Source organism: Scardinius erythrophthalmus (assembly GCF_964197995.2).
Source record: "Scardinius erythrophthalmus genome assembly, chromosome: 1".
Classification (NCBI taxonomy): Eukaryota; Metazoa; Chordata; class Actinopteri; order Cypriniformes; family Leuciscidae; genus Scardinius; species Scardinius erythrophthalmus.
In genome coordinates, this window is record NC_138221.1 from 23,134,782 (window position 1) to 23,151,304 (window position 16,523).

Sequence of the window (16,523 nt, forward strand, 5' to 3'; positions counted from 1 at the left end):
ATCATTTGGATGGTTAAACAACCTGTTCTGGTGATATTGGTGACTTTCCCCGCTCCCCCCAGCGTTCCCAGGCGGAAAACCAACCTTGCAACTTGGGGACTACCGTCCCGACAAGATAGAAATGGGAAGTCTCTTGAGAAGCGAGAATGAGAACGAGCGCGAAACACAAATTGCTTTACGGCAATTCAACATAAACACACACGCATGTATGATGTATTACCAGATTACCCACCTCGGTAGACATAGCTCCACACGATACAGTTGGCTTGCTCCGATCATAACAAACGCACATGAGCAGCGGTAGAGAGGGGGAGGAGGCCGCCGCAAGTGAGTTTTTTACGACTGTGTTGTGACATATACGCCCCCCCCCCCACAGCTGTAGGGGGAGCTCGTGGGGAAAACATGCGACAACAAAACGGAAAATCAGTGAAGAAGTGATAGAGTTCGCTAGAGTTACCGAGTTCTCCTTTAATAATGTAGACAAACATCAAACTCATTCAATTCAAAATTGCTCTTGATTCAAGCAGAATCAGCAGAAAATTAAAAAAAGGACAATAACAATGAGATGTTGATAAAATGAGTAAAGAGTTTAATCAATATTACATGAAGCAAATACAAACATTAAGAAAAAGTGAAAGTGAAAGAGACAGATCTCTCTCTCTTTACTGACTTATAAGAGCCAAAGCATCTCAAGAGAAGAAGAGAAGAAAAGAGTCCAGTTTCAAAGATACATGAACGTATATCTTGCGTTTCCATGGAAGAGTAGAAGTGGAAGAGAAACTAGATGTTCTAATGAAAAACAATGAAGAACGAGTTAAAAATTAATATAAGATTCATGTCTCTATTAAAAGTGTTAAGGCCTCTTCTTCAGCTCCTGAACTTTGCCTCCAAAGGTTTTTACAGGGTGAATTTTCTGGTGCTCTTTCAGTTCACCTCTTTCTATCATTCGTAGTAAAGGCCTTCCAGCACTGAAACACACACCGCTGTGTCTTTTCTGCTGTAATATTACTAATGAATATTCTCCTTTGTGTGAATCTTCAAGTGTTTCTTCAGGACTGATGCCCAATGAAACTGATTACCACACTGATCACAGTTAAATGGTCTTTCTTCAGAATGAGAGTAGATGTGATTTCAGAGAGAAAGCCTGAGCCGCTTCTTCCCAGTGTGAACTCTCATGTGAATCTTCAGACTTGATTTTCATGTGAAGCGTTTTTTACACTGAGGGCAGGAGACAGATTTGTTTGGCTTCTGTTTTTCCTTTCTTGTTCACGTCCATCAGGCCTAAAAGAAACATTAAATCAAGTGAGATTTCAAATGAGAGACAAATGTGAAATGAAAAGTGAAGCTCAAAGTCAAGATCACTGATGAGTTCAATAGTCATTTTAATCCCATCATATCTGGTCAACAACTGCTGTGCACGATTATGATCTATTTTAATATCATGAAGATGATTTGTGTTATAAATCTCTAGTTTGATCATGAAACTTTAGATGGCGCATACTTGACATGTAATCTGTAAGCAATCACATCATTTCCAACACCTTTCTAACATTAACAGTCTACAGAGGAAGAATCTGGAAGCTTCTCGTCTCTGTATTCTTGATAAGCACCAGAGCAAATACAAAAACATGAACTGCTGTTAGAAAACATGAAAATACTGTTTGACGTTTTATCTTCACCATAATAAGTAAGCAGTGTCAGAAACAAAGTTGTACTGCGCTACCATGTATATTGTCAGAGAGTGATTTTGCAGTGCTCTGAACAGACAAATCACATGTTAAAATCAAACAGATTTTTTTTTATATCACACATTCATGTTCGGTTGAACACGAGATAATAGAAACCAATCAAATAACAAAATGTCTGTTGCTCATTGTGGCTGTTAAGAAACTAATGAAAGAATGAGGCATTTATATACTATTTACTACTGTACACACCAAGCACTTTACAATCACATCAGGTGTCGGCCTCATTCACAACCTAGATGATTCAACAGCAGCCACAGTGAAACAGCGCCAACTATAGGTGGAGAGGAGAGATTTGACTGTGACTAACTTACACAGAAGAGATTTTGTTTCTCAGCACATAAAGATGAACTTCTTACCGTGATCTCAGACTGATCACACGTGTGCGGCTTCTCTCCGCTGTGGATCCTCTCATGTGTTTTCAGATTTCCTGGCTGACTGAATCTCTTGTCACAGTGTGAACACTTGTAAGGTTTTTCTCCAGTGTGAATCCTCTGGTGCAGTTTTAAACAGTTCACTGTCATAAAAGTCTTCTCACACTCAAAGCACATGTACTCTCTCACACCAGTGTGTATTTTCTGATGTGTATGTAAACTTTGCAGCCATGAAAAACTCTTTCCACACACAGAACATGAATGTGGCTTCTCCTTCATATGAACTGTCAGGTGTGACTTCAGGTGTGACGCCCTGAGAAATGTTTTGCCGCACTGATCACATGTGAACGGCTTCTCTCCAGTGTGGATCCTCATGTGATTTTTAAGGTGTCCTGATTGGCCGAATATCTTCCCACATTGATTGCATGTAAACGGCTTCTCTCCAGTGTGAAGTCTCATGTGAATCCCAAGACTTTGTTTGTGTGTGAAACTCTGTCCACACTGATCACACGTGTGCGGCTTCTCTCCGCTGTGGATCTTCTCATGTGATTTCAGAGATGATGACTGAATGAATCTCTTGTCACAGTGTGAACACTTGTAAGGTTTTTCTCCACTGTGGATCTTCTCATGTGTTTTCAGAGTTGAAGATTGACTGTATCTCTTGTCACAGTGTGAACACTTGTAAGGTTTTTCTCCAGTGTGAATTCTCTGGTGCAGTTTTAAGCATTTTGCTGTAGTAAAAGTCTTCTCACACTCAAAGCACATGTACTCTCTCACACCAGTGTGTATTTTCTGGTGTAATTGTAAACTATACGGCAGTGAAAAACTCTTTCCACACACAGAACATGAATGCGGCTTCTCCTTCGTATGAACTGTCAGGTGTCTCTTCAGGCTTAATGACCTAAAAAATGTTTTTCCACACTCATCACATGAGAACGGCTTCTTTCCAGTGTGGATCCTCATATGACGCTCAAGACTTTGTTTGCTTGTGAATCTCTTCTTACACTGATCACATGTGAACGGCTTCTCTCCAGTGTGGATTCTCATGTGATTCTCAAGAATACGTTTGCTTGTTAAACTCTTTCCACACTGAGTGCAGGTGAAAGATTTATTGGCTCTTCTTTTCTTTAAAAATGTCTTTTTAGTCTTTGAGCGACTCAAATGTTTTTCTCCAGATTTGACATGATGTTCCTCCTCCACTTCACTCAGTTCTTCACTCTCCTCCTCCACTTCACTCAGTTCTTCCCTCTCCTCCTCCACTTCACTCAGTTCTTCACTCTCCTCGCTCTCTTCCATTAGCTCTGAAATGAAAGAAAAAAAAAGTTTAATTGCAGAACAGTACGTCTGTCACGTTTAGAGTCTGTGTTCATGTTATGTTTGCCTGTGACACCCAGTTTGCCCACGTGTCTCTGTGTTTTAATCCCTGTCTTGTTAATTAGTTATGAGTTAATTTGTCCCAGCTGTGTCTCGCTTTCCAGTCTTCTGTTTTATTTAAGCAATGTTGTTTCAGTCTGTTCCTTGTCTGTTGTCGTTGCTATATGTTTGGTTGTTCTGTTCATGTTTCTTTTGATCCAGTTTGTGAATATTAGAGTTTGTTTAAATAAATATTGCTGCAATTAAAGGCGGGCATACACTGTGCGATTTTCGTCCGATTTTGAGCCGAATTCTGACTCGTGCGACTCTTTTTCGGGTCGGGCCGATTTTCAGCTTTGTCGTGCGTCGTTTGTCGTGCAGTGTTCGTGCAGTGTACAGGGGGAAACGAGAGGCGATTAACCTCTCACGACCGGCAATCCGATGGTCGGATGAATTTCTGGCATGTTAGAAATTTTGGTCGCTCCTCGTGACTATATCGCACAGTTGAAGCAGAGCTACGAACCGATTGCCCTAAACTCAGTGTTTTTCCCTCACTGCGCCTGCGCGAAAACAGTTTAATCTGCAGCAAAAAAAAAAAAAAAAAAAAAAAAAAAAAAAACACGAAAAAATGGAGATCTTTAAGTTCTGTAGTTCAAAGCTATTATTGTTGCTTACCTCCAGTTCGTGTTGCAAAATGGATTAACCATTACCCACTTCTTCCAAGCCACCTGCGATGTACACTTTGATATTTTATTATTATTATTATTATTTTTTTTTTAAATAAAGCTGTTTTTAATTTTCATTGATGAATTATTGCAGTGTTCGGACATATTATAGACTGTTAATAATTAATTATATGTATATAATTCATTGTAATCGACCTAAATGTTTTAGACAATTTTTAATGAGGAGAAGTAAAGCTTCTATGTAGGCTAATATTTTATTATCCTCACAACGCGTTGGTTATGCGGTGATGCGCTATGAAATTGTTGCGTGGCTATTTAATTATAATAGCCTATCAGTTTAATAATAAAAGTAGCCTTCCCTAATAATAGTAATAATACAATAATACTAGCCTACTAATAATTTAATATATAAATTGGAAATGCTGGTAGCACTTTACAATAAGGTTCATTAGCTAACATTAGTTAACTACTTTAGTTAACATGAATTAAGAATGAACAATACTTCTTCAGCATTTATTAATCTTAGTTAATATTGATTTCAACATTTACGGTATGTTATTAAAATCAAAGGTTGTATTAGTTAACATTAGTTAATGCACTGTGAACTAACATGAACAAACAATGAACAGCTGTATTTTTATTAACTAACATTAACAAAGATGAATAAATACTGTAACAATGATATTGCTCATTGTTAGTTCATGTTAGTTAATACAAGAACTAATGTTAACTAATGAACCTTATTGTAAAGTGTTACCGAAATGCTAAATCTTCTTGATATTGATAGCTGATGCTTGTTTTGACAATATCTCTGGATAGGCTACAATGATATCGTCCATAGGCGTAGGCACAACCCGGCACGAGGATTTATCGCGCGAATTCGCGCATATTTCACACGTATAGTGTGAGCAGTCAAGTCGCAGCTCGACGTTCGGACCGTACAGTGTGAGCACATAAATCCTGAGCTTTGGCTTTACATCGCATGCGATCTACTCGTTCAGTGTGAGTAGGTTCCTTGCTGAAATCGCACAGACATCGCGCAGTGTATGCTCGCCTTAAGATCCTGCATTCTTCCTCGCTTTAACCAACGTGTGACAACATCCAAATTCAAAGAGAGAAATATGATTATATAGTCAAAGGACATAAACTGAGCCCTAAAATATTCCCATCATTTTGATGAGTTTTTATAAATTAATTATGCATGTCCTGAAAATCTCCATGAATGAGGAACATGTATCTTCCAATTATTACTTTTAAAACATTATAGGCACAAATCCCATGTTTCTGTCAAGAGAACTATTAAAAATATTTGATCAATGACACAATTATCTAATTATCTAACACAGAGATCCATTTTGAAATAAAAATATTTGGTAACACTTTATAATAATGGTCCGTCATTAATAAGTAACTATGCAGGAAGTAATGAAGGACTAATGAGTAGTTCTACATTAACACTTCAGCTTCAGCTACAAGCGAGATTGGCATCATAAGAACTAATAAGTAATTATGACAACTAACAAAGAATTACTAATTAATTACTAATCACAACATTATCGTGTCAGAGAAGTTAGCAATTATCTTTTACCTTCAATGTGGTCATAAAATTCATCACTACTTACTCAAGTGTTACCTAGTCACTCTTCAAGGACTACTTGTGATCTGGACCATTATTTTAAAGTGAAAAACACTTTTTCACTTTAAAATAATGGTCCAGATCACTAGTAGTTCCTGCATAGTGATTAGGTAATGTAACTGTCACGGTGTGGGTTTTGTGTCTTGTTCCTTGTTCTTGTCTGGCATGTAATTCCCTGCTTGTCATGTGATTCTGCCATGTGTCTTGTCCCATGTTCAGCTGTTCCCCGTTATGTTGATTAGTCTTCCCAGGTGTTTCAGTTTAACCATGCCCCCTTGTTATCTTGTTTAGCTTGTGTTCCCTTGTATTTAAGCCCTGTGTTTTAGTTCAGTCCTGGTGAGTTCTTGATGTTGTAATGTTTGCTGTTGTCTCCTTGTTCCTGGTTCCTGTTCTGAGTGTTCTGTCGTGTACCCTGGATTACCTGTTTGTTTGTTTAAGTGCTTGCGATTGGATTCACTCTCCGCTTCATTCCTGCCTGCATCGTTACAGTAACTGCATTAGCTCAAATGATATCTAGGGAATTTTAATAATTAATCAGGGATGATTCATATATATATATATATATATATATATATATATATATATATATATATATATATATATATATATATATATATATATATATATATATATATATATATATCAGTTACATTAAAATTATTGATTGCAATAATTAAACCACCATCAAACAGCATATATTTTGTGCTGTTTTATGCGTTTGTGACATGTCCCCCCCCCCCACCCCTCAGTGTAAAACTTACATTTTACAGTTATATTCTCCATCTGTAAATGTTAGAAAGTCGAGCAAATGTATCTATTTTACTGCTAATCTTCATATTGAACGAGCGCTGCTGCGCACCAAATAGGAGCGCAATAATTCTGACTAAAATATACATTTTGCTTGGAAAATTAATATGCAATATTTTACAACACTAGAAATATCTTCTAATTATAATAATTTATCTAGGATGTTGGATAAGTTGCAGTGAACTTCTAGCGAACAGAAGTACTTCAGTGAACAAGAAGTAGCCTAATTCAGGGAAGATTTTTTTTTTAAGAAACTAAATAAAGATACAAAATGTAGTTTTGGGTATAGGATCTATGCTACTTAATAAAGATATAAAGATGTATACTTATTTAGAATGCTGAGAATTACAGCTTTTAATGCAATATTTTTTGGAGAAAGCAAGAATCTCCAATGAGTAGATTTAGTTTCTAAAGTAGAGAGGAAAACATGAAATTAAGAGCAAATCTATACATTTTGAAAAGATACAGAGGGGGAAATAAGCATTGAACACGTCATCATTTTTCTCAGTAAATATATTTCCAAAGGTGCTATTGACATGAAATTTTCACCAGATGTTGGTAACAACCCAAGTAAGCCATACATACAAAGAAACAAACAAAGATAAGTTCAGAAATTAAGTTATGTGTAATAATGTGAAATGACACCGGGAAAAAGTATTGAACACATGAAGAAAGGGAGGCGCAAAAAGGCATGGAAAGCCAAGACAACTGCTGAAAACTTACAGTAATTAAAAAGCAATCCAGCCCCCTGTCCGTGGAAATTAATGACAGCTGGTTCAGTCCCAACAGATGGCCTACAAAAAGGTCTCATTGCCAAGGTGTCACACAAGACACATCTCATGATGGGTAAAAGCAAAGAGCTGTCTCAAGACCTTCACAACCTAATTGTTCCAACACATAATGATGGCATTGGTTATAGGCGCCATTCTAAGCTTCTGAATGGTCAAGTGAGCACTTTTGGGGCCATAATACGGAAGTGGAAAGACAATAATTTCACCATAAATTTGCCTCGACCAGTGCTCCTCGCAAGATTTCTGATAGAGGAGTGAAAAGAATAATCAGAAGAGTTGTCCAAGAGCCAACACTACGTTGTATGATGTTTTTAGGGTAATGTGCACTGCCATTTCTCCTCCAAATATGGTGTGTATTATGGCATCCAAACAGTTTATCTGATTCATGGTCATTTATGAATCATTTTCTCAGACACATTAATTTACTGAAAGCTACTAGGAAAGCTATGTAGCCTAACTAAGTTTATTAAATTCATTCACAGTATGTACACATTCATTATTGATCTTATTCCTAATACAGGGCCATAGACAGGGCTTTATAATCAAAGAGGTCCTACATTTAAGGTTATTAGGGGGTTCAATTTTTTTTATTTCTCTGATATGTCCATTTCAAGACATTTTAAAACCAAAAAAGGATAAGAAATAGCTTTAAAACAACGTCAGTGGGCAGTAGATTATTTGTCAATACCTGCTCTCACTTCTTATCCATTACTCTTTCTTTTTCTCTCAGTCTCCTCATCTTGCCCTGTCTCTTCCCCTCCTAAAGCTGAACTTTTTTAATTTACTGAAGGCTACAAATTGTATATTAATTCTCAACATGTACACATTCATTATTAATCTTGTGCCCAACATGAAAACGGCTTTGTTAAAGGGTTAGTTCACCCAAAAATGAAAATTCTGTCAGTAATTACTCACCCTCATGTTGTTCCAACCATGTAAGACCTTCGTTCATCTTCGGATCACAAATTAAGATATTTTTGATTAAATCTGACAGCTTTCTCACTCCTCCATAGACTTTCAGAGGGACCCAAACTCGCCGGCCCAGAATAGTTATTAAAAACATCGTTAAAATAGTCCAAGTGACTACAGTGGCTCTATATTAAGTTTATCATGCGACGACAATACTTTTTTGTGTGGAAAAACAACAAAAATAACGACTTTATCCAACTATTAGTGTTCTTCAATGTGGGCCTCTGACGAGAGTTCAGACGAGAGTACTCCTTGGGAGTATTACCACCATCTACTGTACAAGATGACGTCCAGCGCGCGTCTCCCTCTGCTTATAAACAGACCGTTTTGCGCTTCCGGCAATGCCGGGACGTCATCTTGTACAGTAGATGGCGGTAATAGGAGTGAGCAGCCAGTAACAAGTAGGAGTAGAAGAAGAACGCCATAATCTCAGTTCTCGCGCATTCGTCCTGGCGCTCCTTTGAACTCTCGTCAGAGGCCCACATTGAAGAACACTAATAGTTGGATAAAGTAGTTATTTTTGTTGTTTTTCCACACAAAAAGTATTGTCGTCGCATGATAAACTTAATATAGAGCCACTGTAGTCACTTGGACTATTTTAACAATGTTTTTAATAACTATTCTGGGCCGGCGAGTTTGGGTCCCTCTGAAAACCTATGGAGGAGTTAAAAAGCTGTCAGATTTCATCAAAAATATCTTAATTTGTGATCCGACGATGAACGAAAGACTTACATGGTTGGAACAACATGAGGGTGAGTAATTACTGACAGAATTTTCATTTTTGGGTGAACTAAACCTTTAATGCTCTTTTTAATGTCCCCTCACAATGACAGCAAACTAATTATTAGTCACGTTACATAGGCCTATTTTCAGTTCAAAATTGCGAAATTCGACAAAAGTATATTCGTTTGTCTGATTATTTTTGTCATTCGTTTCACATTTATGACCTAAAAAAAACTGTCAAATGTGAAATGTTGTTTAGTTTAGCTGCTTACATCTTATCTCGCACTTGACCGTAAACTGAAGCGAGTCACTCTGCTCAAATTCGCGCTCAGAAGCATAGATCTGTGTAAAGCCCGCCTACTTTGATTTGATTGGTCATCTCAAATATTCTGACATTGACAGACCAATGAGACTCAGATGAACACACACACACACACAGTGGCGGACTGGGACAATAATTCAGGCCGGGAATTTGACTCCACTGCCAGGCCACCTCTGCTGCTGCAGTCACCACCACCCTATTCATGTAATCTACTGGACTGATAAACTTGTAGGCTAACCCTATTAATGTAACAGGTAGACTACCAGATGCAATATAAATGAATAAAAAAATAACAATTTAAAACTCACTAGGAATACACCATTTATACTACCAAACCAATGACAAATAGAAAATTGGCTTTTTAAAAGAGATAATAAGAGACACATTCACATGTTGAAATATTTACATTTTATGTATTTTCAGTGCTCAACTCCTAGGGGTTGGCGATATGGTAAAAATATAATATCACGATTTTTTTCAGAAAAATCACGATTCACGATTTTATCACGATTCTTTTTTTAATGTTGGTTTTACTATTTTGTGACTGAGCATTACAGCCAAATTAATGTCCATATTTTAAAAACAAAGCCTTAGGTAACAAAATATAAAATAAAAAAGAATAGCAGACAGGGGCGAAGATATTTTTTGTCATTTTCTTTGTTATTAAATATTAAGATCAAAGATACACATTACTCATACACAACTTAATATACAAATGAAATAAACAGTGCTTTATGTTTTCGGCTACAGTAGGTGTATTTAACAGTAGCATTGAAGAAAGTAATTAAAATAACAAAAATAACAAATATGAAAATAAAACAAAACATAGACTTCACTGTATAAATTATACATTGATACTTATTAAAGCTACTATTAAAAGTTATCAGTCAGGAGCAGTGAGTGATTTTCTCTTTGCATTTTGTTGTTTTATTAACATTAAAGGGATAGTTCTCCTAAAAATGCTATTTGTCATAAGTTACTCTCTCAAGTTGTTTTAAACTCGAATAAGTTTCTTTCTTCTGTTGAAAATAAAAGTTATTTGGAAGAATGTGGGTAACCAAACAGTTGATGTACCCCAGTGACTTCCATAGTATATTTTTCTCCTATGGAAGTCAATGGGGACCAGCTACAATTTGGATAGCCAGATTCTTCAAAATATTAATATTAGAAAAATTTTAGAAAATATTAAAAGGAAATTAATACAGGTTTGGAATAACATTAGAGTGCGTAAATAATGAGAGAATTTTTATTTTGGGGTGAACTATCCCTTTAAGGAGAAGCGGCAGCGTGTTTACTATTGCTACTGTCTCTTTAAGAGTTGCGCGCGTTGCGTCTATTATACACGCATTTGACAAGCAGATTTTCTCTCAATTTTCTCAAGTTTGCGTTCACTTTAGACATAACCGACTTTGTTTATGTAAACCTTGTGTGTATTTGACAGTATTAGCACAATAACCCATTCAGACCCTGCGTCCATTACAATGGACATCACATGTCAACCCCCCTTTTTTTACTTCTGGAGCATTTCACCTAGTTTAAAGTCTGCAGTCCATTAGATTGGACGCTTGTCATCCAATCAAATGGCAGTAAAGCTCTGCATGTAGTAATTATAGAAAAAAACACTACTTTGAAGAGAAGCATGTCAGCACTTCACTCCAAACACAGAAGCAAGCAACATTTTCTGTGGTTTTATTTACATTTTTTGATATGTTTGTCAGTATTTCATAGTTTGTATGTAAAATAGAAAGATTGAACTTATTAATTAAAGTTAAAAATCGATTGTAGAATTTCAAATTTTAAATCAGGATTTTTTCAAATGTGTCTGTCCATTAGAATGGACAGTGGGTTCAAAAGCCTGTTACTGAAATCACATTCCAGTAATTGAAGTCCAGTAATGCTGATTGAAATTTCTTATATAAAAAATCTATATTACAGTACCGATACATTTTTTTTTTACTTTTTCATGCAGAATATATAGTTCTTGAAGTGCTTGAACATATAGCTGATGGAAGTATCTCAGATGTTGACTTTATGTGGAGTGATGATGAGGAAGATGGAGATGTAAGAAAAATATCTGTATTTAAAATTTTATAAAGTAAAATGACTAGCTTCCGGCCAAACGAAACATACAGATTTGACATAAATCTAAAACGTAACTTTATGAATTATTTTTTCTTACACAAACGCATCGCTTCGCTACAATAGGCCTTTATTTACCCCCAAGAGCCATGGAGCACTTTTATCATGGATGGATGCACTTTTATGGACTTTCAAAACAGAAACATCCATTCACTGCCATTATAAAGCTTGGAAGCCAGGACATTTTTTAATATAACTCCAATTGTATTCGTCTGAAAGAAGAACGATGTCATATACACCTAGGATGGCTTGAGGGTGAGTAAATCATGGGCCAATTTAAATTTTTGGGTGAACTATCCCTTTATCGGTATAGTACACCCAAAAATGATATTTGTCATCACTTACTCATCCTCATGTTGTTCCAAATCTGTATGAGTTTCTTTATTCGGCTGAACACAAAAGAAGATATTTTGAAGAATGTCGGTAACTAGACAGTTGACAGTATAGCCATTGATTTCCATATTTTTTTCCCACTATAGCCTATATTTCCTAATAACTACATATTATATTATTATGATATAATATTATCATTATTAGTAATTATTTTGAAAATTATAATAATATTTATCAGTAATTTATCAATATAGATATTACAGTACAACACCGTATAATTTACAGCAAAAGCAGATCAAATGACGAAATACAGTACAAATACAGTAAAGTACTATTTGGTAGTTTACAGTACTAATCTTGTGTACTGTAAAGTGAATTACAGTACAGTTACTGGAAATCGAAATACATGCATCATGCATGGCAACCGTGCTGCCAGTAATGTACTGTAGAAATACAAGAAAATCGTTAACAGAGAAATTGTTTCAAAGATGCACACAGTAAATTACTCTAACGTGAATGTGTTGATTGATTCCTGGGTTTATTTTGTTATGAATAAACAAATGTACGATCTATAAAGCAAAAACCTTACAATTAAATTTGAAATGTTTTAATGTTCAAGTTTTTGATCTAAAAAAAGAAAGATGCGCAAAGAAAATGACTCTAACATGACCATATTGATTGATACTAAGACACTTAGTTTGTTACAAACAATGTGCAATCTGTAAAACAAAAATCTCAAAATTAAAGTTGAAATGGTATACTGTTGAAAAGTTTTTGACCTTGAGAAAAAGCTTTAAGTATATACTAACAATTTGTATGTTTATTATTTAATTTTATGTTGGTACATTTTTGTGAAGTACACCTGTTTTGACGTGACGTCCATTGAAATGGACAAAAAAAATTACAATTAAAGCAAAACATTTTTTACATTTTTTTAATTTGGTCTCATTTATAGAAGCCTCATGAGCTGGGAAAATGTACTTTTATATTTTTCAGAAACCTAAAACATAATTCAGGTCTGAAGGGGATAAGACTCAAAAGATAACTTAGTCCAGTATCCAGGCGCTGGTAGACAGGCTTTTAGTGCATGTGAACTTCACATGTACGCGCTGAGAAACACACACGTTAGAATAGCGCATCAGCACGCGAATTAAATGTTTAACCGACAAGGCATTAAAGCACATGCAAATTATGAACTTTTGTAAACTGCAGTGTCCCGTTCCGCAGCATGTACGTCGCGTTGTTCAGGCGCCAGAACAGCAACTGATAGAATGCACGATTCTACTATATTTCTTCAAAAGCAGATCATGGAGACATTTTGGTAGCCAGAATGGAAAACACTATAGCCCCGGGACATCGGGCAGGCGATTTTGCGAGCCCTGTGTGTCTTGTGTGACACCTTGGCAATGAGACCTTTTTGTAGGCCATCATTTGGGACTGAACCAGCTGTTATTAATTTCCACGGACAGGGGGCTGGATTGCTTTTTAATTAGGCTACTAATAGTTTTAAGCTGTTGTCTTGGCTTTCAATGCCTTTTTGCCCCTCCCTTTCTTCATGTGTTCAATACTTTTTCCCTGTGTCATTTCACATTATTACACATAACTTAATTTCTGAACTTATCTTTGTTTGTTTCTTTGTATGTATGGCTTACTTGGGTTGTTACCAACATCTGGTGAAAATTTCATGTCAATAGCACCTTTGGAAATATATTTACTGAGAAAAATGATGACGTGTTCAATAATTATTTCCCCCACTGTATGTGCAACTCTAAAATCAAAGAATATTCCATAAAATAAAGGAATATATATTAGCCTACATTAACTACATTTTTATTTAACCCTCGCTTTTATTTCTGGTAATTTGTTATTTTTATTTATTTACTTATTTAATATTGAATATTTGATATTCAAATAATATTACTTGAATAACTATTAGGAATTATGTGTCATTATAAGAGTTTGATATAAATATGTGATATATATATATATATGCTCAAACATGCTCTTAAACGGCGTGCTGAAAACAGCTGTTTTTGACCACCAGGTAAAATGAGACAATACTAATGAGAATTTTTAATTAAAGTATATTACAAACTTTTATTTTAGACCCTGAAGAATCATATTAGCTTGTACAAAAATGGCATTATATGACCCCTTTAAAAAGTTTTACGTTTTAGTTGAAGATGGTATTGTGTAAACAGCCTCTGAGGCTGTGGCTGGAAGTCAGTTGTAGTTCTTATGTTTCTCTTTTCTTCAGTGATTCTGCTTGTTAACAGCAGGTGTTCATCACTAATGCTCAATCATCAGTTAATGAATCACTTAATTGTTTAATTAACTTTAACACTGCTTCAGTGTTACTCCAACACTGGGGAATTTACTGTGTATTAAAAAAAAAATACTCTAAAACTGTGAGAAAATCAATGAATCTAAACAAGCAGTTTTGAGGTTGCACCAAATCTCAAAAATGAGCTTCCACTAGATGAGATGTGTCTCATTAATTTCCAATGCACTCATTTTTGACTGTGAATAATATGAGTGTGACTATTTTTTCTGGATCATTTAATCTTTTTTAATAATGTTGTAACAACAATGAGGAGGAACCAACCACCGACTCATCTTCTTTTTGAATATTAATTCAAGATTTGGTCAGAACTTTGTATCCTCATCAATCTTGTCATCAGCCAGTGCCAACCAGTCTGACTATGTAAAACTGACCCCCAGCACTAACGAAATAACTGGTCAATACTATCTTTGTTGCCGAAATTACTGATTGGTTAAGAGAAAGACAGAGACCAAGGTCTCACACAAGAGTCCTCACAAACCAGAGCCATAAATCACCCAGTCTCCAGAAAGTCTGCTTACCAAAGACTTTTATTGGTTAACTTAAGGAAGAACTGGTCAACGTTTGATAGTTTTGCAAGACGAATCGGTTTAAAGATGATTACTGCTCAGGGCCCTAACAAGAGGTCACATGACCCCTGTGGCTAACAGACCCCATCTTGGTCCCATGAGAGAAACAAACAGATTTCAGCAGGAAATACCCATGACCTCAGGGTGTTTCCAAGCCCATACACCTTACACACCAAAAGACTTTTACATATCAAAATCCATAAAACTCATTCAAGAACAATTTTCAATGGACTTATAAACATCAGACATCATTCTATGTGTTTCTACGATATATGTGTCCATTTAATATGCTTTAATCCCATATAATTCATGTAATTGGTATAATTGTTAGGTGTGTGAATGAAGTGTGTACTGTTTCATATCAATGCTACCTTACGAACACAACTAGCAAGATGACTGAAATTAAATCTGTGTAAAATATTTCATATTCTGATAATTAGAAATTGTAGCGTTTATACGCCCACGTATAAATATAATTAATTATTATTCATAACGAATTATGATCAATAATTAATAATTTAATTATTTTCAAAATTTACTGTAACAGAATCAATAATATGATCATTTATCAGTTCATCCAATGAACAGAAGGCATAAACAATTATTAACTCTAGGAAATATAATATCTTCCTGGCCAAGAAAGAATAACCCCCTAACAGTAAATTAAGAAATAGGGTAAAAGCATAGGTAACTTTTGATCGAAGTTCAAGACAATAAATCTGATAAGCACATACACAAGTAATCTCTTTTCAAATACAAACAATACTTTATTGATTATATACTAACACATACAGCTAATCTCTAACACAAACACGACTCTATTGATTATCCTAACAACTAACACAAACACACGCGCACGCATACACACACATTCATACAGGTTGCAGAAAGGAAGAGAGTAATAAAGAAAGAAATACAAACAGAAGAATGAGTTTGGGAAGAATGGGTTTAAGGGTAAGAGGAAGGAAATTCCGAATTTCTATATGCACTTGTAAGACATGACCTGAACGAACCATCAATCATTAATTTAACCCTTCTATCGTTTCTTAGACAGGTTATTACATTTATCAAAACACCAGTTAAGATTTTAGTCTGGAGGTAGTCTACTTGCGTCTTTGCTTTTGCGTTCCTTTTGGGAATTCCTTTGGTCAGCGTCAGGGTTCGTTCGTTGGTTATAGTCTCCTCGTGCCTGGATAGATGGGGGCGAGGACCAGTCACGTGTGGCTGGCGGTCGCGGATGGTTGATGCGTCTTTGAAGTTGAAAGCGTGCGTTGCAGCCGTGAATCGTGGAACGAAACTTTGCAGCAAAACTTAACTTAAAACCGAGACTTTCAATCGGAAAAGAAGAATAACACAAAAGAAAGAAGGAAAATAAGATACGGAAAGGAGCTAGATGACTGGAAATTGAATCTAACCCATATCTGATATTAATTTGGGTTGATCTGCTCGTCTGTTAACGTTACATGGTTACTAAAACCATCGTCTGCCGTCTCCGTCTTTGTTCTGCACTCGTTGAGAGCTCCTGTATCAGAACATTTTGAACGAACTAACTTTTGAACTCCCGAGAGCGAACTTGGAGAGAGAGCCCAGAGAGTTTTGGGTCTAAGGTTTTTAACTAAAATTTGTCCTCCCCTTCTGAAGAGAGCGGACCAATTAGACACTGTTCTTTGTTTTCAAAGTCATAAATCATGTATTCCCTGAGGGGTTTTTCTAATGAAACTAAAAGACCAGATGC

At 35.8% G+C, this 16,523-nt stretch overlaps 1 protein-coding gene across 1 annotated transcript in view; it reads right to left on the minus strand.

Moving 5' to 3' along the window:
• Positions 1-570: 570 nt before the first annotated feature.
• Positions 571-16,523, minus strand: part of LOC308697440 (uncharacterized protein) — a 29,057-nt gene continuing 13,104 nt past the window's right edge. Inside the window, exons 3-4 of the mRNA XM_081376673.1 lie at positions 2,105-3,420; positions 571-1,281 (exon numbers count right to left, since the gene is read on the minus strand). Of these exons, the coding sequence (XP_081232799.1) occupies positions 1,276-1,281; positions 2,105-3,420 (1,322 nt within the window). The 3' untranslated portion in view covers positions 571-1,275. The remainder of the gene's footprint in view (positions 1,282-2,104; positions 3,421-16,523) is intronic.